The sequence below is a fragment of the Sinohyriopsis cumingii genome, chromosome 12 (genome assembly GCF_028554795.1).
Source record: "Sinohyriopsis cumingii isolate HCF-2022 chromosome 12, ASM2855479v2, whole genome shotgun sequence".
NCBI classification, from domain to species: domain Eukaryota; kingdom Metazoa; phylum Mollusca; class Bivalvia; order Unionida; family Unionidae; genus Sinohyriopsis; species Sinohyriopsis cumingii.
Window position 1 is genome coordinate 26,506,039 of NC_142972.1, and position 23,772 is coordinate 26,529,810.

The window sequence follows — 23,772 nt, forward strand, 5'->3', positions numbered from 1 at the left end:
AATACTCTCCAACACGTCCTTCTGTTTCTTTCCGAAATCATCATACACTGGTAATGATAGAGAAGAAGACCACGGTAGATGCTACTACTGCCAGGAAACATTATAGAGGAGGCGATAGAAAATTATACAAAGCCAAAGTCATCCTCATCTAAACTATCAGTGTGCTAGACGGCATATAAAAATAGGTGTTTTGGATAGTAATCAAAATGCAGTATAAGTTGTAGTATCTGTTGAAGAGGAAATAAAGTCAGCCAGTCATACATACATCTCATACATACATACATACATACATACATGAACCGCTCCGGTGGCCTAGTGGTTAGAGCGTCCGCGTGGGTTCGATCCCCGGCTGAGTCATACCAAAGACTTACAAAAATGGTACTTACATCTGCCTCGCTTGGCGCTCAGCATTAAGAGGCTAGTGTTAGCACTGGTCGGCCCGGTGTCAGGATAATGTGACTGGGTGGGACATCATGCTACATGTCTGCGGCATGATGCCCCAGTGCTAGACATCACTATAAACTGCCACATTGCAGACATCGTAGCGATATGACTGAAAAATTGTTAAAGCTACGTTAAAAATCCAAAACACACACACACACACACACACACACACACACACACATACATACATACGTATGTATGTATGTATGTATGTATATACATACATACATACATACATACATACGTATTTCTTTTTGTTTTCATCATGATTTCTTTCGTCAAGTTGTTTTCATTATCCACCGTCCATAGAGGTAACTAGATCAAAAGGTTTTGGAGATGACGTTGAGTGTCTGGAAACAGAGGAGAAAAAAAATTCAATGCCTAGTATAGAATGGGAATAATGGGTGGGGGTGGGGGACAATGCCTAGTATAGAATGCTACTGGGAATAATGAGAGGGGAAGAAAAAAACAATTTAGGGTGGAGTTGCAATGCAACCAAGGAAATATAATGTAGACATCGCCTATGAAGCACAAGGATTTGATATACTTGTGGACAATACAAAACACGGATTCAAGTCCAAATTACCATTTTGTTCCAGTTCAAAATACTTTTAAATGAGCAACTTTTTCTGTTTTGAAACGTATGTCCATATTTTATTACAATCTAGATATTACATTTACCGTGGTTTTATAGGAATAGTTACACCAATACACTCCAAAAAATGTTTTGCAGTAAAACTATTGATACATTATTAAAACCAAGCAACTTTATCCTAATTATAAATGATAATTTGTAAGCCCGAAAGCTGGAATTTGAAAATATTCGGTCTTTCGCAGATGAATGTAGAAATATAATATGTTACATTTCTGACCTCAGTATGTTAAAGCTTCCGAGTTTTTGCTTGTTTTTCTATTACGTTCTGGTCTGTTTTCGTTTTCTGACTTAGAACATACACCGGATATGTTCTATTTATGAGGACGTGCCAAGACACGCTGCCCTTCATGAAGGACAAACTGTATCGATTATATTTCATTCTATACTATCCAGCCGTGTGATATTAAAACACTATCGACTGACATACATACAGTCCATACTAACTTACGGCCTACTGTGCATGCTACTACAAAAACAAGCTCCAACCAAGATATCCAGATTTTAAGCATTTGGTAAGTGTCTGGCTTTCTCCCTTCTTTCTTTCTTCTCGAGGAAAAGTCAAACAATAGTAAGTGTGCTTAGTTTCTGTCCCTCTCCCATTTTACGTTGGTGATTCACAACATGTTGTGCAATACACAAAAGTACATGTAGTACCTTATACACATTTCATAATTCACCTGAAGATCGAAATGCAATTTAATCATACCATCACCGGGAATTTTGTATGTCATGATACAACAATAATAGTTATGTGTATGACTTTTTTTAATGATGTGACAGATAAACAGGGCGAGGGTTGGATATGTAGGGAGTACGAGTAGGTGAAATGAAAAGAGTAGTCATACTGTAATATATATATATATATATATATATATATATATATATATATATATATATATATATATATATATATATATATATATATATATATATATATAATTTAGTCTAAATTTAAAACTTTACATTACTTTCGTTGTTTTAGTATTTTTCTTGGACGTATATCATTGTAATATCCCCATGTGCATTCAGCTTTTGCCGATAACAAGCACTGGTTGTCGAAAATTCCATTACTGCTAAATAAAATCACGTCCAAACTCGCACTAAAGTTCGACCAATACAACCGAGGCATTAGCATTAGGTATATACCATTATTTTGCACACATTGACAAACATGTAATAACTGTATTTGCTTGAAAAAGAGGACATACGTTAGCTGTTAATAAAGAATGTTTTAATTTCGTGCAAGATATATATATATATATATATATATATATATATATATATATATATATATATATATATATATATATATATATATATATGTATGTATGTATATATATACCAACACGTAGGCTGTTATATATATATATAGGCTCTTTAAAACAGTAACAAGACAACAATCTTTGCAAACTTTAACTAATAATTTATTTCCTAAGAAAAACAAGGTAACAATGAACCAGGACTTACGGTTACTATATAACTTTATAACTAAATATATATATATATATATATATATATATATATATATATATATATATATATATATATATATATATATATATATATATATATATATATATATATATATATATATATATATATATATATTCTTCCTCCACCATTAATACTGGCCGCGATGTATAGCTTATCGTGTGCTGAAAAATGGCGTTAAACCCTACAACAACAACAACAATATATATATATATATATATATATATATATATATATATATATATATATATATATATATATATATATATATATATATATATATATATGCACTTGAAAGGGATGTTATTCACGATATGATTTGTATTATTATACATATATAAAGAATACAAATCATATGGTGAATAACAGTCCTTTCAAGTGCATTGGATGCAGCAAGGGATTGCGTGTGTCAAGGATTGATTAAGATAAATGCAATAAACTGACCACGAACAGTTCACAACTAGTATCTAACTGGACTGAGCGCTTTCGGCTCTTAATGAGTCATTTTCAAAAGTAAATACAAGACAAACAAATAAAACAAAAACCGTTGTGTTTGTACAACTTTACATGACTATTTCTACAGTAGAAACAGTCATGTAGAAACAGTAATATACTTGTCACCTCCGTCCTGGTGTGCAGCGGAAAGCGCGGTCATTGCTGACCATGGTAGGGACAGATCCGGTATGGATGTGATGTGATGTGATTTGATTTTCAACGCAGCTTTAACAATTTTTCAGTCATATCGCTACGATGTCTGCAATGTGGCAGTTTATAGTGATGTCTAGCACTGGGGCATCATGCCGCAGACATGTAGCATGATGTCCCACCCAGTCATATTATCCTGACTCCAGGCCGACCAGTCCTAACACTAACCTCTTAATGCTGAACGCCAAGCGAGGCAGCTGTTAGTACCATTTTTTGTAAGTCTCTGGTATGACTCGGCCGGGGATCGAACCCACGACCTCCCGCATCCGAAGGCGGACGCTCTAACCACTAGACCACCGGAGCGGTTCCGGTATGGAAGAATTGCTAGATGTCTTCGTCTGGTGTGTCAAGAGATCCTCAAGTGATGGATAGAATACTGCTCAGAATTGTACAATCATACGACTCAAGGAGATCCAACAGTAACAAACTGTCCGCAGGCAGAAAAAAAACTGATGACATCCCCATTCTTTACGAGGAAGTAGAGGCTGCCGTGAGGTCGTTAAAGACTGGAAAGTCAGCTGGCGTTGACAACATACCAGCAGAGCTCATTCAAGCAGCAGAAGAAAAGATAGTCACAGTCTTAGCAACACTCTGCAACAAGATATGACAAACAAGAGAATGCCCCACCACATGAACATAATCTTTGGTCATCTTTCTCCCCAAGAAAGGAAACCTACATGACAAAACCACATAATCATTAGTCTGATCAGCCACCCAAGTAAAGTCATGCTGAAGATAATTATCAGCAGACTAAATCCTCAAGCTTAGAAAATATTTGCTGCAGAGCAGGCAGGCTTCCAAACAGTAAGGAGCACCACAAAACAAATATTCAGTCTCAGATTCATTTGTCCGTTGGTCTTACAGGACTCACGGTATTAATTCAACTCCAGTAGTAAACATATGGAAGCACTATCATATTCAAAATTCAATAACTTAAAATTTCTGGGTACTGATGATGAGACATAAAATTCTCCATGCACAACTAACCTTGGTGCAAGCTTATGTGTGGAGAACACCATATGAGCCGCAGCATTTTGTTTATCTACAATTGTATGAAACACACGTTATTGATTCTGCACCAAATCAATCAGATTCTACTTTCATGATTGAGTACTCCTAAGTCAAGCTTGTAAAAATACTAAAATTGCATCAATAAAATTTTGTCTATATTGGTTTTAAAATTGCATATAGGATAAGCTCTCAAAAGATATTTTTACTAGCATTTTAATTTTCATTATTAACCAATTATGGACCACCAAACCCATAAATACTCTATTATTTCTAGACTGGTTCACAGTTCTTCCGTATAATTAGTACCGTGTGTCCTACAAGACCACTAGGCCACTGTCAGAATCGGAGAAGAACAATCACCAACATTCGCTTCGCAGACGATATTGATGGCTTGGGAGGAGATAAAATAGAACTGACTGACTTGGTTGAGTGCCTTGACACAATCTCCACAAGATATGGTAAGGAGATTAGCGGCTGAGAAAACCAAACTGATGACAAGCAACACCAATGGCAGAAGTGAAAATAAAAAGGTCAGTCGACAGAAGCTGGAAACAATCATAAACCTCAAGTACTCGGGAGAAATTATCACAGATGAGGGCTCAATCCATAACTACTTTGCAGGAATGCCCAGACAACAGCAGCAACAACAAGATTAAGAAGAATATGAAAGGACACCAACATTTATCTTGGTTTTCAAAATAAAACTTATACGCTCTATTGTCATATACACTTTTTGTATGCTTGTGAAACATGGACACTCACATCAGATCTACAAAGTAGGACTCAAACCTTCGAAATGAGATGATATGGCAAGATCTTGGGCATATACATTGACCATGTAACCAACAAAGAGGTCCACAACAGGATCCAATGAGCCACCGGACTCTATGAGGAGTTCTTGAGCTCTGTGAAAAAAGGCAAAACTAAAGTGGTACAGACTAGTTTCAACATCATCTGTACCGGCAAAACCAATCTTACAATGCACAGTGAGAGGGTACATATTAGGAGGCAAACAAAAAGAGTTGGGAAGACAACATTAAAGAGTGGATGGGAATGCGGTTTGGAGATTCCCAAAGGGCAGTAGAGAACAGAGATAGATGGAGAGAATTGCTTGTGAAGTCATCTGTGGTGCCCCAACGACTTCTAGGTTTACGGAATTGATGGTGATGTTGTTGTTGATAATGATGATGATGATGATATGATGATGATATAATACGAAATGCGAAGTAAAACCTGCGAATGGCTGAAGCTTGGAGGAAGGCTGAGTGGCTGAAACTTGGAAGAAGAGGCATTTTCAGTAACTCTTGCGTATTAAGTATTTTCATGCCCAAGTAAAAGCAAGGCGTAAAATTTAAATCATGCCTGAAATATGGAGCCGGTGTTAGAGTGATTACAGTATACGCTGAAAGTGAAACATACTTTTGTCGAGGAAGCAAGTGTAAACATTAAAAAAAGAAATGGCAAAGAAGGTTGCTTGCTACAGAGCTTACCCAGTTGATTAATGGTTTTATTGCGGTGGTATATTTTATTTAGATATGCCCACCCATTAAGTACGCAACAGCGCAGAGCAGCAAAGCCCGACTTCCAATAACAAAGTTTTTATGGCTGATGAACCCATGTCAGGCTTCCTCAACATGGATTCTAACAAGATCGTGTCTTTGTAAGACCCACAAAATATATATAATGAGTAATGTAAAGCTCATAATAATAATAATATTATCTTACGTAAGAAGTTATTATATACACATTATATCAATGCATTAGCACTGTATTCCCAGATCTCGCATCCATGTAACATTATTGGCAACACATTTTTAAATCTTTTTGTGGAATGAATGCAACCAGATGGAAGAAAACCGCATGTCATAAACGCAGTTCTAAATTTAATTATATTGGTCAACTATTTTAGTAGAAGCGTCACCATATAAATACGACTATGTATTGAATTTTCTTAAACCAAATATAACTTCTATACTGGTTTTATTAAAAGTGACGTACACTTTTTGTTCTCAACACAATACGTGACAAGCATTTAATATTTTCTGAAGATCTTTTTATTATAGAGGCACAGAAGCCATGTCATTGCCTGAGCAGTCTAAACAGGATGGCAGTACGGGTGGAGATATTCAAGAGTTCGATTTTTTGAGAAAGTCTTCATGGACTGACATTCAACTGGACGTAGAGGGTAAACCATTATATGTCTCCAAGTCATTTTTAGCAACGATATCGCCTGTTTTTCGTCTGATGTTCGAATCCGACTTCAAGGAGAAGGGTGTCGATGTGTTACCTCTTCCTGGCAAGAAATATGAGGATGTTCTGACATTCCTTCAGTGTGCAAATCCAGGGGTACTCCAGATGGTTAACTGTGAGTTATGCGATACAATCGTACACAACTTAAAAAGTGTAAAATGAAACCACACAAATAATGAAATAAATTAACTAGAAAAGAAATTATTTTTTTTGAAACTTTACGTATTTTGAAAGTGGTCTTTTTGATTTATTTGTTATGGTTGTTCTATCACAATTTTTATATTGTAACCGGAAAAGTCATAGTTATTGGTTTCCATTAAAACTAAATTAATTTAGATTGGTTTGTTGTGCTTCATGTTCTGTATCGTTATTATTTAATTGTTCGAATTTATAAAATACTGAGCTTTAAAGGCATAGACGCCATGTTTAAATAATAATAACAACAAATTCAAAGTTCTTATCATGAAAGTTATTACTCACCTTCTCAATTACATTAGCCGAGTGACAAATTATGTTAAGTTCTTTCATTTCCATACGTGTTTTAAGTTGTCATATTGTTATTTGGCTATTTCATATGTATATAACAGAGCTGAGCAAAACGACGAGAGTTGTAAAAATCAACGAGAGCTGTTCAGACTTTTTCACATTTCAAGACTGGTTCTGAAATGTTATTTGTTTAACCTTTACATGATCGGCAAAGCTAATGTTGATTGTTAAATAATGGAATCCGTTGAAAGGAATCAGCTCATTAAGAAGGTTTCAGATATGCGAATTCTTCTTGGAGCAAATTAAATTTTAGATTTTATTAGCATGATAATTAAATTCTACTCCAGATGCCAATATACATGGGGTGTTGCCTTTAGCACACGAATACCAGGTACAAGGTCTTCTGGAGGAATGCAAAAAGTGCCTGAAGAAGGAGCTGTCGTCAGTACCGGTCGATACATTTAACAATAACTGTCGTGACGTGGATACTACTTTAATAGTGATCAGATACTGTGACATATGCGTTTTAGCAGAAAAGTACGATCTGGAGGATTTGTTGAAGATTTGTGTCACAAGATTTACCAATATGAACGCAAACTGGTACAAAAACGTACCAATGTTCCAGAAGATATCGACAGAACTTCGGAACAAGATTTTCTGTAGCAGACTTGTTAAGATAGAAGAAAAGATAAGGTAATGCCTGAAATTCAAACCTACTGTCTGAAAATATAGCGCAGGGTGAGCGAAGTTAAAAATATGAGGCATGGGATACATGATAGACTAATATTAGCGGCGGATCCAAAAATATCGTGTGTGAGGGAGAAGCGTAATAGGGTAAGCTATGGGTATGTGGGACGAAATTCAAGTTTTCGAAGCCTTCTGAAGCTACAACATTTTAGGTGTTATCAGGGCACAATTATTAACCACCTAACTGCAAGGAAAACATGCTCTACAAAACGTTGTTATTGTTTCGAGATAATATTTTTTCGAAGGGGTGGGGGAGCAGGACGTGCCGGATCCACAAGTGAATATGAAATATAATTTTACATAAACATTTTCATCGAACGATATCATTCTATTTAAAGAAATTTTATTGCAAAGTAACGCAACAAAATCTTTATTGGATCGAGAGGACTTTACGAATAAACTGTGAAGGTGATCTTTTTCAAATTCTTCAGTACACTAACGTATCTGTGTATTTGATTTGAACGAAAATCGTAGATTCCACAACCGTATAACATTATTTAGACTTAAGCAGTGAACTACTTCTACCGTAATTCCAGTGAAGTGAAGATTCAAGAGCACAATTTTCTATTTAATGACGAGTTAAATCTAACTATAAACAAGAATGAGTCCAATTATTCCGGCTGAAGCTACTTTTAACGGTATGTATGTGTTCTGTTCTATACTGCAACGCAACAAGCTGACACCCAAATATAACCCAAAAATAAGTCCGTGTGTTAGCTTTTGTGACTATAGATCAAAGTCTTCTTTGTGTCATTTTAGTTTCAGCTGTTCGCGTTGAAATGTATATTTCTTTTTTTTGAATTAACTTACGATGATATATCTTGATGGACTGACAGTGCAACCTCTAATTAGTAGCACAATTTTTGTTGTTATTCACAAATAACACTCAACTTTCGATACATCCGTCTGTTTCTTTCTTCGTTTACTCTTCATTTACTGTAAACTCAATGCTAGCTTAATTTTTGAATTATATTTAAATTTAAGAACATAAATTAGAATATGACCAAATGAGATATCTTCCTCAAGGACCGTTTTTCAATCATTCCACAATCACTACTTTTACGACAACATTTGTTCAGAACAAATATTTCCCCCTTTACTTGATTCGATTATAAGACAATGACACGGAATCTATAAACGTCAGGAAACCTAGCCATAAAAAATAAAAAAATTCATTGACAAAATTGATCACAACACACACACACACACACACACACACACACACACACATACATATATATATATATATATATATATATATATATATATATATATATATATATATATATATATATATATATATATATATATATATATATATATATATATATATATATATATTGTTAATTTTAGTTTATTGTAGTATTTTGATATCATAATTTTAGGTAATTTCCATGATCTGATATAAACTGGAAAGTAAGATACACATCATTAAAACTTAATTGGATACCAATGGAACTAAAGTGTCAGGTCATTTGCACTTGGTATTACACCATCAGTAATCTTTATTTCATCAATCAGGATATAGAATTAAAGAGTTGTACGAGAGAGGAGTCTTTAGAAGCACTGCTTTCTTTTAAAGATTCTCATATGAGAGCACTCGTGCGCAACCCTCTAATACTTAATTATTGTGCACGTCGTTAATTTTGTACAACATATGCCATAAATAATGTGCAAAAAGACACGACTATCATGATGATTTGTACAATCACATGTATTCCAAATCTTCATAATTTGAAAATCGATCCTATTACTAAGAAAAAAATCCATGCATTACAGATACAGGTAACACTGAAGGATTGGAAAATTTCTTGGATTCAAAATATTTCTCTGCGTCGTCATGCTTTGACAAAAAATAAATGAATGGATTATTACCTTTGTGTAATAATAACTACAATGTTTACAAACTTGTATGGTATTAACTGGAGCATGATCAGAACGTTTGCAAGGGAAGTAATTAACTGCAAGTATCTTACTGTTTTTTGGAGTTTGCATAAAATTGAGGGTTTTAAGAAGTATGAAGGTTTTTAAATCTTTTATAGGACATGTCAGTATGGCACAAGTTTGTAATGCGCTCGTTTTCATGCACATAAGTAGCATGTTTTAAAGTTGTTTCCTTGTATTTTCCTAGAAGTATTTGGTCATAAATTTATAAATATATTTGTGCGAAAGCTACATATCGCCGGCATAACACCTTTCAGTTCTGTAACATCTTTTCTACAAAGATCTTTTCTAGAAACATATAGTTATAATCTAAATTTTAAAAATATTCATTTAGATGATACGTTTTCTAGAAGATGGCATAATACGCCAAAATAAGTTTAGTTTCCATTTATTATTTGTCGATGCATTTCTCTTTATCCCCAGTAAAGTTTCGCTCATTCCTGACTCCGTGAGTTTAGAAAATCCTTGCAGAAATTAGGTGCAATTATGCTGCTATTTAAGCTTTCTTAAGTCTCGTTGTGTTTGATATTAGACCAGACTTCACACAGTTAATGGGTCACACTTGTTTTATAAAAAGTGAAGTAGGCAATTGGATTGACTCTAGCTTAATTTTTTCCAATCCTTACGAGAGAATAAAAAATTTCTGTCTTTTAGTAAAACCTCGGTTTAATTCTGTTAAATATTTCATATTGGAACACAAAGGAATTCCAATATGCTAGACTTCATTTAAATTATGCATAGCCAATTTTCCATTAAAACTTCTCCCATGTTGTTTGTCTATTCTGGCTAAAGCTAATACACACAGTTTTTATTAACATTAACGGTGAAGTTCCATTTCAGAGTATCTGTACATATATCAATCATCTTTTGCAAATGGATTGGTGTGTTTGCAATGGTTATATCATTAGTTGTTGGATGTCCAGAGTGGAGTGGACCCAACAGGTAGGCATAATCTTGAATCCTGTGATTCTTGTAAAAGGTTAATAATGTAAACGAGGTATAAGAATATTGATAAATCGCCTCCAGGCCGGATGCCCCGTTCTGTTGGGAAAGGTATGGGTTTTGATTCATTCATCAGGACAATGCGTTGTATGTTTGGGTAGGATTAATTTATTACATGTACAATCTTTCCCTGAAATCCCAGTTTTCTGAGTTGTAGGAAAAGTCCAGCGTGATTTATTTAGAATATCTAAGAAAGCATCAAACACTCTTGATTCTAGTTCTAAAGTGGAAAATACTGTTTCATGTAAATTGAAGAATGCTGTTATAATTACTCAGTCTCTTTTGAAACCCCTGTTGTTATGTATTATGGACGCTATTTACAGCGCAATTACACCATCTAATCGGTCTGTCGAATAAGCATTTTCAAATAGTTTGAATAAATAGACAGGAGGGTAATAGCTCTGTAATTATCATGGTCAGTTTTAGATTTCCCTCCACCTTTAAATATGGGCACAATTAATACTACTTTCCAAACGCAAGAAATGTAACACTGATCTATTGTCCAGTCAAAAAGCATTGTCATTAAAACTTTTTCTTTCAGTAACGTAATGTTCATTTTGAATACCATCACGTATAATTCCGCTGCTTCTTCCAAGTCTTTAAATACAGTTTCGTCGTGATCCTGTATCGCGAATTCTTCAGTATTTCCACATTCCCCTTTTCCAGTTTTATTTTGCTTGTAAGATTCATCGGCAAGTCCTCATGGCCTTTCATTTTCTATCCTCTTTTTCCGAAAGTATCGACTTGTTGTGAGGTTTTTTAATCTAAGGCGACCAATAAGGTTTGATAAATGAACTAATTATGAACAAGTAGGGAGCGACAACATCAATATTTTCTTAATTTGGGTCATATTTCTTGACAAATAAATTTCTCTAATCTGTATGTACTCGAAGTGCTAAATACAATTCGAGGGTTTTCAAGCTGTGCACAAGTTTCATGATAAAATGATCTTTTTCTAGAACCTGGTTTAAATAGATGCTATAATTTTCAGCAATATTCTTAACTCAAGGTTTTGATTTCATAATAGTTTGAAGTGTCATCATATTTTAAAATGGAACCAGGTATTGTCCCTTAATGACCTTAGTAAAGCATTGATCGGTCTTGTTACTACAAACTATATATGGAACAAGGTATCACGTATTCGTCACTGAGTAAAGTTACAGGTTATATTTTATAGAGATTATAGCTGTGGAATGAAACCCGCTAGAGACACAAGGATAGCAGCCGATATCATTATGGAGAAAGTGTGATGCAACGAAAATGCAACAGAAAGAGAAGCCATAAAGATGAGAATAAATTATGTGGCATTCCGAAGAATGAAATCGAATTCTGTCTAAGATTTAAATTATTCTGATGACAAAGTAATTTGATAACAACACTTAATACTACAGCAAAACATACATATCACTAACAGCATATCCACAAAATAGTGTGGATGAGACAGCCACGGGTATGCTAGATTTGGATGGGGGGGTGGGGTGGATTGTTGATTTGGTGCTTTCCAGTACATCATCATAATTAGGTTATTTGGTACCAATGCAATTAAAGTAAAGTGCTTTGCCCACGGATACACCCCCAGATGCCGACACAAGCTGATCCAATGAGCTTTGGATGTAGTTGAGAATAGGATACGTATAACACTGAAGAGATTAGCTCGATTGTCTTACCTGGAAACCACACACGTGATAGTAAACATTGATCTCTCTCCCTCCAACAAACCTTCCATCCGGATCCAGATCTGGTTGTTATCATTTTTCCTTGTATAATTTCCATCAATTTCAGTTTCTCACATGCTATTAGAGAATGTGCCTGCCTCGTCCCATTCGTTACATGGTATCACTTAATGTAGGCCATAGTGGAAAATTAGCTTATTTGAATTAGTGTTCATATTTTACGCATGTGCCTCTTATGCTGTTGAAGCTCAGTTTTGGATACCGATCCAATTCTAAGTGATGAACAATGTGTGTGTGTGTGTGTGTGTGTGTGTGTGTGTGTGTGTGTGTGTATGTGTGTGTGTGTAATTATGATTTTTAACGTAGCTTTAACAATTTTTCAGTCATATCGTTACGATGTCTACAGTGTGGCAGTTTATAGTGATGTCTAGCACTGGGGCATCATGCCGCAGACATTTAGCATGATGTCCCACCCAGTCACATTATCCTGACACCAGGCCGACCAGTCCTAACACTAACCTCTTAATGCTGAGCGCCTAGCGAGGTAGCTGTTAGTACCATTTTTGTAACTCTTTGGTATGGCTCGGCCGGGGATCGAACCCACGACCTCCCGCTTCTTTGTAACACAGAAATATACCGTACCTGTTAGTGTATATGTAGAGCCAGGACACAATTTAAGCTGATCCAAATTTCCTTGAATGTTGAACTTTCAAGATAGCGTGTGCCATAGATATACTTGCCTTAAAAATGTTCGAGTGAAATACTTGTTATGTTGATGATCGTTTTCGATTTCAACGGTCAGTCTGGGCAATCAGGGGTAATCGTCCAATGTGGTGTCAACTGAATTGATTTCAGGCCACCTGCCTCAATATGTATTGTTGTATGAATACGTTACTGATAACTTTAATCATCACCCGCAATCCCCTTTATTAAAGACACTCAAAGATTCAATATTTTTATAATATATGCATCCCGTAGGAAAAGAGAAATATATCTACCCTGTAAAACGTCACTTTCAAATGAGCGAGATATTCTAGGTAATTGTATGTTGTTTAACTTGAAATATAATTGGCTGAATTTTTCTTTTGCAAACTTTACTCACAAAGCAGATGGTTGGGTATTTAACGATTATCTTTGAGAATAATCATGTGGGTCATACAGTCATCTTACTAAGTACTCAAAATAAAATGTCATGGCACATGCTGTCCTCGTCAGAATTTTCTCAGCTACAGTTGCCAGAAAATCGACTTGTGTAATTGTTAATAGGGGAATAAATTGTCTTATGTGCTCGCAGTTAAATAAATTGTCTTATCCGCTCGTAGTTAAATAAATCTGATCTGTGGATCTTGACAGCTAGTGAAAAAATGAAAAGAGAAGAAATGGCAAAAAGTCTGTTTGCTATTTTGTTTAACTAGCTGATAGGTTTAATGGTGTGGTACATTTTAATTAGAGGCATGCACCCATAAGATAAGCAACAGCTCGTCGATAGGTTTAATGAGGTGGTACATTTTAGTTAGAGGCAAGCACCCATAAGGTACGAAATGGTTATTTGGCGCAGAGAGGCAAGCCTCGACTGCTAATGACAGTTCTCTAGACTTGTGACAATATGGCAAGCGCCTTAAGTATGAGCTCCATCAAAATCGTTTCTTTGTGAGACTCATACAACATATATAATGAGTAACAATATTGGTAAAGCAATATTAATCAAAACGTTTCATTTGTAAATCCAGTGTTAGTAACAAAACTCTAATTCTTTTGGCGGATAAAATTTAGCTTTCTATCTTGCTGAGTGATTCCTTCATTTTTAGCCAGAATATAAAACACCATATTTCTGAAATGCAGTTCTGAACATAAATATTGGTAAACTATTTCTGGAATATAAAAGAAATTCAACAACTTTATTTTTTGTAATGTTATTTTTATTATTCAACCTTATGTATGAAAGCAAATTGAGAATAAATGGCAAGGTAATGAATTCGCTATTTTTCCGAGTTACACTGCACTCTTAACACCATGCTGTAAAGGTTGGAAAAACACGTTCATATTTTCCCATATACTCACAGTAACTTATAAGTATTCAATTGTTTGACCCAAATATACCTTCTATTTCAGTTGTATTGTTACTGACGTTCAATTTCCATTCTCAATACAATATATGAAACATATTTAAGATATTCTGAAGATCTTTTTATTATAGAGACAAAGAAGCCATGTCATTGCCCGAGCAGTCTAAACAGGATGGCAGTACGGGTGGAGATATTCAAGAGTTCGATTTTTTGAGAAAGTCTTCATGGACTGACATTCAACTGGACGTAGAGGGTAAACCATTATATGTCTCCAAGTCATTTTTAGCAACGATATCGCCTGTTTTTCGTCTGATGTTCGAATCCGACTTCAAGGAGAAGGGTGTCGATGTGTTACCTCTTCCTGGCAAGAAATATGAGGATGTTCTGACATTCCTTCAGTGTGCAAATCCAGGGGTACTCCAGATGGTTAACTGTGAGTTATGCGCTACAATCGTACACAACTTAAAAAAATGAAACCACACAAATAATGAAGTAAATCAACTAGAAAAGAAATCAACCTTTCTGAAACTTTTGCAACTTGTTACAGCAGTTATTTTAGTTATATTTATTATTGTTGTTTTATCATAATTTTTTACTCATAATTCTTATTCTTAGATATTGGTCTCCATTAAAACTAAAGCGATTACGATTCGTTTATTGTGCATCATGTTGTGTATCCTTAGTATTTAATTGTTTTAAAATGCTGCGTTTGAAAGGTATAGACGCCATGTTTAGATAATAATAATGAAAGGTATAGACGCCATGTTTAGATAATAATAATGAGAGGTATAGACGCCATGTTTAGATGATAATAATGAAAGGTATAGACGCCATGTTTAGATAATAATAATGAAAGGTATAGACGCCATGTTTAGATAATAATAATGAAAGGTATAGACGTCATGTTTAGATAATAATAATGAAAGGTTCATAGTTTGTATCGTGGATATAATCACTCGCTTTCTCGTCTACATTAGCAGATGTTTTAATTTGTCACATTGATATTTGGTTACTTCATAAGTATATAATAGAGCTTAGCACAATAACGAGAATTACACAAATCAACGAGAGCTGTTCAAACTTCTTTACCTTTCAAAATTGGTTCTGAAATGTAACTCGTTTAACCTGTATTTAACTGGCAAAGCTAATGTTGATTATTAAATAACTGCGTCCATTGAAACGAATCAGGTCATTTAAAAGGTTTCAGATCTGCGAAGTTTTCTTGGTGCAAGTCAATTCTTAAATTTTAATAGCATGATACTTACATTCTCTTTCAGATGCCAATATACATGGGGTGTTGCCTTTAGCACACGAATACCAGGTACAACGTCTTCTGGAGGAATGCAAAAATTGTCTGTTAACGGAGCTGTTGTCAGTACCTGACGAATTTGATACTAATTTAACGATACTCAGATACTGTGAAATATGCTGTTTAGCAGAAGAATACTGTCTTGAAGATTTGTTGGAGATCTGTGTGGAAAAATTTACTAATTTCAACGTTAAAGGGTATATGAACGTACCCATGTTCCAAAAGATATCGACAAAACTTCGAAACAGGATATTTTATAACAGACTTCATGGGGTAGAAAGAGCGGTGATGTAATGCTTAAAATTCAAACATACTACCTGAAAATGTAGATTTTAGTTTCTCGGTAAGCAAAGCTAACAGCAAGAAGAAATAGACTAATATCAGTGACAGATCCAGAAATATCGTGTGGGAGGGAGGGGCGTTACAATTAAGCAGTTGTGGGTCGGAATTCGAGGGAGCAAAGCCCTCAGAAGCTCGTGCAGATTAAGCTTTACCAGGTCGTTATTCTAATCATCTAGCTGCAAACAGTTGTGATTGTTTCATGATCTTTTTTCGGCGGACTGAGACGATGTGGATCGGGGAAATGGGTGGTGGTGGTGCTAACATACGTGAATATGATGCTTACTTTTATATACAAATTTTCTTCGAACCATTTCATTTCATTGAAACACGTTTTATTGAAAAAATAACATTAATTCAACATCATCCTAGGATCGAGAGAACACTAGAATTAAACTAAGTGTGTAAACTTTTTCAAATTCTTCAGTACACTAATGCACAAAGAACGTTACAGATTCCACAACCGAAGAACATTGTTTAGAATTAAGCAATGAACTACTTCAACTCTAGTTCCAGTCAAGTGAAGATTCAAAATCACAATTTTCTATTTCGTGACGAGTTGAATCTAATTATATTGAATCGACATTTATACGTGTAAGCTACGCCACAAAAAAGTGAGTCCAATTATACTGGTTGAAGTTACTTTTAAATACATGTCTGTTCTTTTTCCAGATTATAAAACAAATAATTGTCAAACCGTGACTAGACAAAGAAGGCGATAATCTACTACTGGTACATTATGACCATAAAAATAAACGCAGGAAAGAATAGATTTCCTACCAACGGTTTAATGATGATCCCCGGAGTAGATTTAAGTTTTGTAACCCAAAATAAGTCCGTGTGTTGGCGTTTGTGATGTTATGTTTAACTATATCATGTTCATTATTTTGGAAATAATAGTTTTGTAAGGGTCATTTGTTAATGACATTTTAATGAAGGTATCCTATGAATGGATTTGTACTGTAAGACGAGTCATGTATCAAATGTGTATATCCATTCATAAGTTTCAAGGTTGAGATGTGCTATAATTCAAGCAACATCACATGATGTGAGTGGAGTAACCCACGTGACCCTTTTTTACAGGTTCGATGTGCATTTAAGAATAGTCATTGAACCGTCTTTTATTTTAGTAATTACGCATTAGCTATTTATGATAGAATCACTAAGTGGATTTAGGCATTCTTAGTAGTACTATAAATTTTGATTTATTCATTGCGATGAATGTATTTATTTAATAATTCGTTGGAATTATTGTGCATTAACATTTATTTAAAGACTATTTTATATTTATAGATGTGTTGGAATTACGGCGAATTCATTTAAATACATTTTTGGATTGTATCATATCGATTTAATCTGACAAATCAGTTTACTATCATACGGAATACCTCTGGAATTCATTCGGATGATTCAAAACTTTTGGAAGTAATAGAACATTGGGATTTTAGGATTTCATTCTAAGTTATTTTTAATTTGTTCACTTAGTATTTTAGGTAAATAAATTCCTATTGTCAATTATACCAAACTTGTTAGTTGTGCTTCTTTTTGTTACGTAGTTTTAGACCATAGAGTCGTAACAGTGACTGGAGATCAAAAGGTCTCTCTTTTATTTTAGGAAAAACAAATATGTCCTTGTTTGACTGAATGTGCAACCTCTGGTTCGTGACACTCTAATGTTGTTGCCATACTCAACTTTCAATAAATGCATCAGTTTCTTTAGTTACGGTAAATCCAGTAAATAGAGTAATTGCTTAATTCATGGATGAATTATACTTAAGTTTTAGAAACTAAATAAGATTATTGCAAATTGAGATATCTTCCTTAAAAATCGTTTCCCGAAACTTTTACCACCACTTTAATAGCGAGATTTGTTCAGGACAAATATTTTCGTCTGTACTTGATTCTATAATAAGACATGACACGGAATCTATACAGGTTAGGTAAATTTGCCGTCACATTTCATGGCTAAAATTAACCCTTAATATAATAAATTATTGTGTTATCTTGATATCAAAATTCTAAGCGTATTCTCGCTTTTTCTTCGATGATCTGATATTAACAAAAAAGTATGGTACACTACAGCAAATACTCAGATGCCACTGAACTTAATGGGTTTGGTCATCTGAACCTGAGATAGTACGGTAAACGCAAATGCTGAAATAGTTCTGGGCTAAAATCTGCTCTAAAGATTGGCATTCGCTTGAAACAGAAGACAAACTAGGATCCATATAAGCCCCATTTTCGTGTTACAATACTCATCCAAACCAGAATTAAGTCCCAGGTTCTTGACGGTCTATAGCTTTAATCATGATCAAGTGGGGAACATCAACACCAATATTTTATTAACGTGGGTCCTTTTCCTTGACTAATAAATTTATCTAACCTCTATGTACACAAAAATTCAAATACGATTGGGGTTTTCAAACTGGGCACAAGTTTCATCTGAAAATATTTCTTTTCAAGAATATAGAATCTGATTTAAATGGATATATACTTTTTTAAATTGTGAATGAAGGAATGTTCAACAAGGAATCCTGACTGAAGATTTGGATTTCGTAATAGTTTGAAGTTGCATCAGATTTTAAAATGTAAACATGTAAGAGGTTTTTTTTGTTGGTCTAGTTTTTTAAAAAAAAATATTAGTCTTCTTAAATACTAGGAACTATGTATAGAAAAGAACCGTACATTTAAGCAATGATGATATGTGTGTCCGGCTATATTTTATAGTATTCTTCATCACATTCGAAGATTAGAACTATGGTATGAAACCGCAAGAGGACACCAGGATTGCAGTCAGTCAAGAAATAAAAATACATGATTTGTTGAGCTGATGGAAAAAGTGTGATATTCAGTGGCACACAAACACGCAACATAACGTGAGAGAAGCCATACCGATGAAAATAAACTAGGTGGCACTCAAAAGAATGAAATCGAATAATGTCCAAGATCTAAATTATTCTGATGACAAAGCAATTTCATAACCGTTTTTAATAACACCACAAAACAAATCTCGGTTACAGCATGTCCACAAACAGTGTGGAATAAACATCCACGAATAAGCTGGCTTTGAATGCGATTGTTGTTGATTTTGGTGTTTTACTGTAAAGCATCATATGTTCATTATTTAGCACCAAGGCAATTGGAGTAAAGTACATTGCTCAAGTACATTTGCCGACCCAAGCTGATACTATGAGCTTTGGGTGCAGTTGAAAATAGGATACGTATATACACCGAAGAGATTAGCTCAATTGTCTAACATGGAAACCATAACCGTGATAGTATACACCGATCTCTCTTCCTCCAACAAACCTTCCATCCGGATCCAGATCTGGTTGTTATCATTTTTCCTTGTATAATTTCCACCAATTTCAGTTTTCTCACATACCATTAGAGAATGTGCCTGCCTCGTCCCATTCGTTATAATGGTATCACTTAATGTAGGCCATAGTGGAAAATTAGCTTATTTGAATTAGTGTTCATATTTTACGCATGTGCCTCTTATGCTGTTGAAGCTCATTTTTGGATACCGATCCAATTCTAAGTGACGAATATCAAAAGAAGACTTAGGATCCCCATATTAATAGGATTTCTTTGTGATGAGCATGCAATCTTTGTCACACAGATCTCTATTCTTAATTGACAATTAACTGATGAATGAAGGTCATGTCTTCATCTCAATCTAAGGATCTTAGGAAATTTGGCCTCATTTAAATATTCCTATTTCACGCATGTGCCTGCTGACATGCATATCTATGGACTACGTCTTAGTAACACAGAAAGATACCATACTTGTTAGTGTATAGGTACAGCCGGGGACACGATTTAAGCAGATCGAAATTTCCTTGAATATTGAACTTTCAAGATAGCGTGTGCCATAGTTGTGCTAGAATCAAATAATGGGGTAAGATACTTGCATGTTGATGCTCTTTTCCGATTTCAACTGTCAATTAGGGTATGTGATGAATGTAACAGGGATCAACGTCCATTTTGGTGACAATTGCATTGATTTCTGGCCACCTGCCTTACTAATTACAATGTATGAATACGTTATCGATAATTGTATTCGTCACTAGCAATCATATTCATTAAAGATAATCAAATTAAATTTAAATGTTAATTTTGTAATTTTTTTGTGTGATTGCTCCCCCGTAACAAAACATAAATGTATATGCCCTTTAAAACTTCACTTTCAAAAGAACCAAATATTCTCGATAGTTGTTTTGTTGTTTATGTTTTGATATAATTGGCTGAAATTAGATTTACTATCTTTCCACACAACGCAGGGGGTTAGGTTTGTAATGATTATCTTGAACAATGGGCATGTGGGTCATATAGTTATCTCACTAAGTTCTCAAAGTAAAATGCCATGGTCCATGTTGTCCTAGGAAGAATTTTCTCAACTAAAATTGCCAGAGAATAGACAGGTATAATGTCGACTTCATACTTTCGTTGGATATATTGATTCAAATGTGATTCCACGAGCGTTGTGCGGACTTAATTTACTTTTTCCAAAAACTCTTACAACTGAAAGTGGCACGATCTTCTGGGACAGTTTAGCCAGTATTCTAAATATGGGTAGTAGACGAAGTAGCCAAGATTCCAGAAGGCAGCTTGGATTTGGGAACGTCAGTAAGTTCATTTTTTCACTTGCCGATAAAAAAAAATTGTATTTCCTTGGGTTATCTGCGTGTAACGTGTAGACTTGCATATATCAATTCTACTTATATATATATATATATATATATATATATATATATATATATATATATATATATATATATATATATATATATATATATATATATATAAATTCTGCTTATATATATCAATTCTACTTGTATTGTTCATGTTGTCTCTGAGATTTTATGTCACGTTTTTATGACGAATGTAAGTTTATAGCTTAGTTGAAGTAAATATTCGTTCCGGTGGCCTAGTGGTTAAAGCGTCGGCCTCGGATGCGGGAGGTCGTGGGTTCGATCCCCGGCCGAGTCGTACCAAAGACTTACAAAAATGGTACTAACAGCTGCCTCGCTTGGCGCTCAGCATTAAGAGGTTAGTGTTAGGACTGGTCGGCCCGGTGTCAGGATAATGTGACTGGGTGGGACATCATGCTACATGTCTGCGGCATGATGCCCCAGTGCTAGACATCACTATAAACTGCCACATTGCAGACATCGTAGCGATATGACTGAAAAATTGTTAAAGCTACGTTAAAAATCCAAATCACACACACACTGAAGTCAATATTAATTGCCCTTCTTAGAATTAATTAAAGGTGTATGTAATAGCTGTCGTTTTCATGTTAACTGTATGATTCCTTTTTTCCTACAAGATCCAGAGAAAACACACAATTCTGAATTCTCTTTAGGGAAAAGCATGCAAATAATGTTTCGCTTTGAACGGAATAATTACAACATTATGAAATACAAAAGTAATTTAACTTGGATACAAAAGTATGTTGAGAGATTTATCAAAAGCCCTTCAGTTAAAAATTAGCTTACACATATGTATCATAGCTTACACATATGTATCATACCTTACACATATGTATCATAGCTTGCATTGTCCTCTTTGTGCAAAAGTGTGTGACGCTGATCTCAGTGTAAAACTCAGGACACGACAGTATCTGTCAGCCATGACATTATTAGGTTCTGCTATATTTTGCATTACTATCGTATTGTTACAAGCCAGGGGTCTTTACTTGACCTAGCGGTGTCAAACCCTGGCGCGATTCCCGCTAGAAGTCACAAGTTTGCCCCAAATTTCCAAGGACTTCCATACAACTTCAGTTGCAAATTAGAAAGCCCGACGTGTCCGTTCTATACACAAATTTTACTCTAATCAATCCAAGACCACAGATCTCACAACCTGCCAAATATATATCGTCCGCACATCTGCATGGTTTCTCTTCGTTAGGTTTCCGTACCACCAGCAGTTCACGCCGCAGAAACCATACAACTATCCCCTAACACTGGAAACTATTTTAACTAAGCTACCTTAGGCCAGTCAATCCATGGTTTCCATGCACATTTCGCCAGTACAACTGCATCACATTTGCCACAATGGCGACATAAACGGTATCTGCCGAGCAGGGCAGGCCCCAGACCCGGCCAGACTATCTCGCGCCCTAGGCAAAGTTAGATTCTGGTGCTCCCCCCACCCCCACGGAAATATCAATTTCAAAATTAATAAACAATTTTAAAAAATTAAATATGCGCTCCCTGAAATCAGCGCCCTAGGCGGCTGCCTAGTTTGCCTATATGGTAGCGCCGGCCCTGCTGCCGAGTCCCTTCTTATTGATTCCTTTGTGTAATTTACCAATTTTCTACCGTAAAAACGGCCACTGCAGTCACACCACCAATGTACACCACTAGATTTTAATAGGGACTAAGGACAGTCGTTCGGTGTTGACCTGAATTCACTACTGTGAACTATGACATCATGGTAACTCACTAACACATCACTCCGTGACGTTTGCGCCTAGTAATTGGCTAATTATTCGGGCTAACGAATATTTTCATTGCACCGAATTCCAATAATCAGACAAGTAATCACAAAAATATAAGAATTCCTTAAAACTGGGCGCTATAACCAATTACGCATACTCCAGATTTATTACATTATATTTGTACTGCTTTTTTTTAGAGATTGTAGTAAAACAGTATTTTTCCATTCTGCATGCATTTCTCATGCTATTGAGAATATGTAGATAAGAGCAATTCACTTTAAAACGATATTATCATACGGCACACAGTACCTGCAATGAGTTGAAATTAGATTTCCAACTGATTCACTGTTTGACCGTAAGTTAAAGATAAGCAGGTTTATCTTGTTCCATTACAAACCCTTTCTATCTAGGGTTTGAGTGTATGTATACAAGTGTGTGTGTGTTTGTGTGTGCGTGTGTGTTTGTGTGCGTGTATGTGAATGTGTGTGTTATTCATACATTTAAATGTACCTTTCTGTCTTTACATCTTTTTCATAACGTTATCATCAAACTTCACACTTCTCATGCCATTATTTTGAAATGTAAACCTCCTTAATTCTCTGTAAACATATCCAGCGATCTCTTCCTTGCACTTTCGGTTGCTATGTCAACAAGACCAGCAATCTCTTCCTTGCACTTTCCGTTGCTATGTCAACAAGGCCAGTACTCTTTCCATTGCATTTTCCGCTATAATGTCGAAGAAACCGCGAGAGGTACTTCTGGGTTATGCAGAAGAGAGATCAAAATTGCAGATAATACAAATTTGATTATTTAGAGTAAATATGCGTCTCTCTTAAAAAATTAACAGTGTGATTCCACTCATTCATTACTTTGCTTTGTTTTCTTTTAAAATAGACCAAGTGCTAGCATTGTGCACCGCTATTTCTTGAGAAAAAGGGCCATATGTGTAAGAATATGTGTAGGATGTGTGAAATATGCATACTGCACCTTAATTGTTATCTATATCTTTTGTTATCGAGAAACAAACTCTGTAAATCAGCATTAACGTCAAAGTGTGTAAAGACAACGAAACATTTGTAGCATAAGGACAGAATTGCAATAAGAATGTTTTCAAATTTGATACAGAAGAACACCCGTTTTGTTGGACCACAGGGCATAGTCTGTATTGTTGATTCTTCTTCATAACCGGACAATGGTAGTCG

General features: G+C 35.1%; 2 protein-coding genes across 2 annotated transcripts in view; both read left to right on the forward strand.

The window, feature by feature from the left end:
• The first annotated feature begins 1,431 nt into the window (after positions 1 to 1,431).
• On the forward strand, positions 1,432 to 17,609 carry LOC149786132 (uncharacterized). The gene is made up of 5 exons (XM_089976466.1): positions 1,432 to 1,611; positions 6,370 to 6,671; positions 7,390 to 7,735; positions 14,606 to 14,907; positions 15,752 to 17,609. Exons 2-5 carry the CDS (start codon positions 6,383 to 6,385, stop codon positions 16,075 to 16,077), a joined length of 1,263 nt encoding a protein of 420 aa, XP_089832592.1. The 5' UTR covers positions 1,432 to 1,611; positions 6,370 to 6,382; the 3' UTR covers positions 16,078 to 17,609.
• Positions 17,610 to 20,308: 2,699 nt separating this feature from the next.
• LOC149786133 (protein CIMAP1D-like) overlaps positions 20,309 to 23,772 on the forward strand; it is a 92,036-nt gene continuing 88,572 nt past the window's right edge. The window contains exon 1 of the mRNA XM_089976468.1: positions 20,309 to 20,751. Within this exon, the coding sequence (XP_089832594.1) occupies positions 20,694 to 20,751 (58 nt within the window). The 5' untranslated portion in view covers positions 20,309 to 20,693. The remainder of the gene's footprint in view (positions 20,752 to 23,772) is intronic.

Bases quoted from the DNA above. Each gene is read 5' to 3' on its own strand.
- LOC149786132 (XM_089976466.1), top strand. From the start codon at position 6,383: ATGTCATTGCCTGAGCAGTCTAAACAGGATGGCAGTACGGGTGGAGAT. The intron at 6,672-7,389 runs GTGAGTTATGCG...ATTCTACTCCAG, and splicing joins GGTACTCCAGATGGTTAACT to ATGCCAATATACATGGGGTG. The intron at 14,908-15,751 runs GTGAGTTATGCG...ATTCTCTTTCAG, and splicing joins GGTACTCCAGATGGTTAACT to ATGCCAATATACATGGGGTG.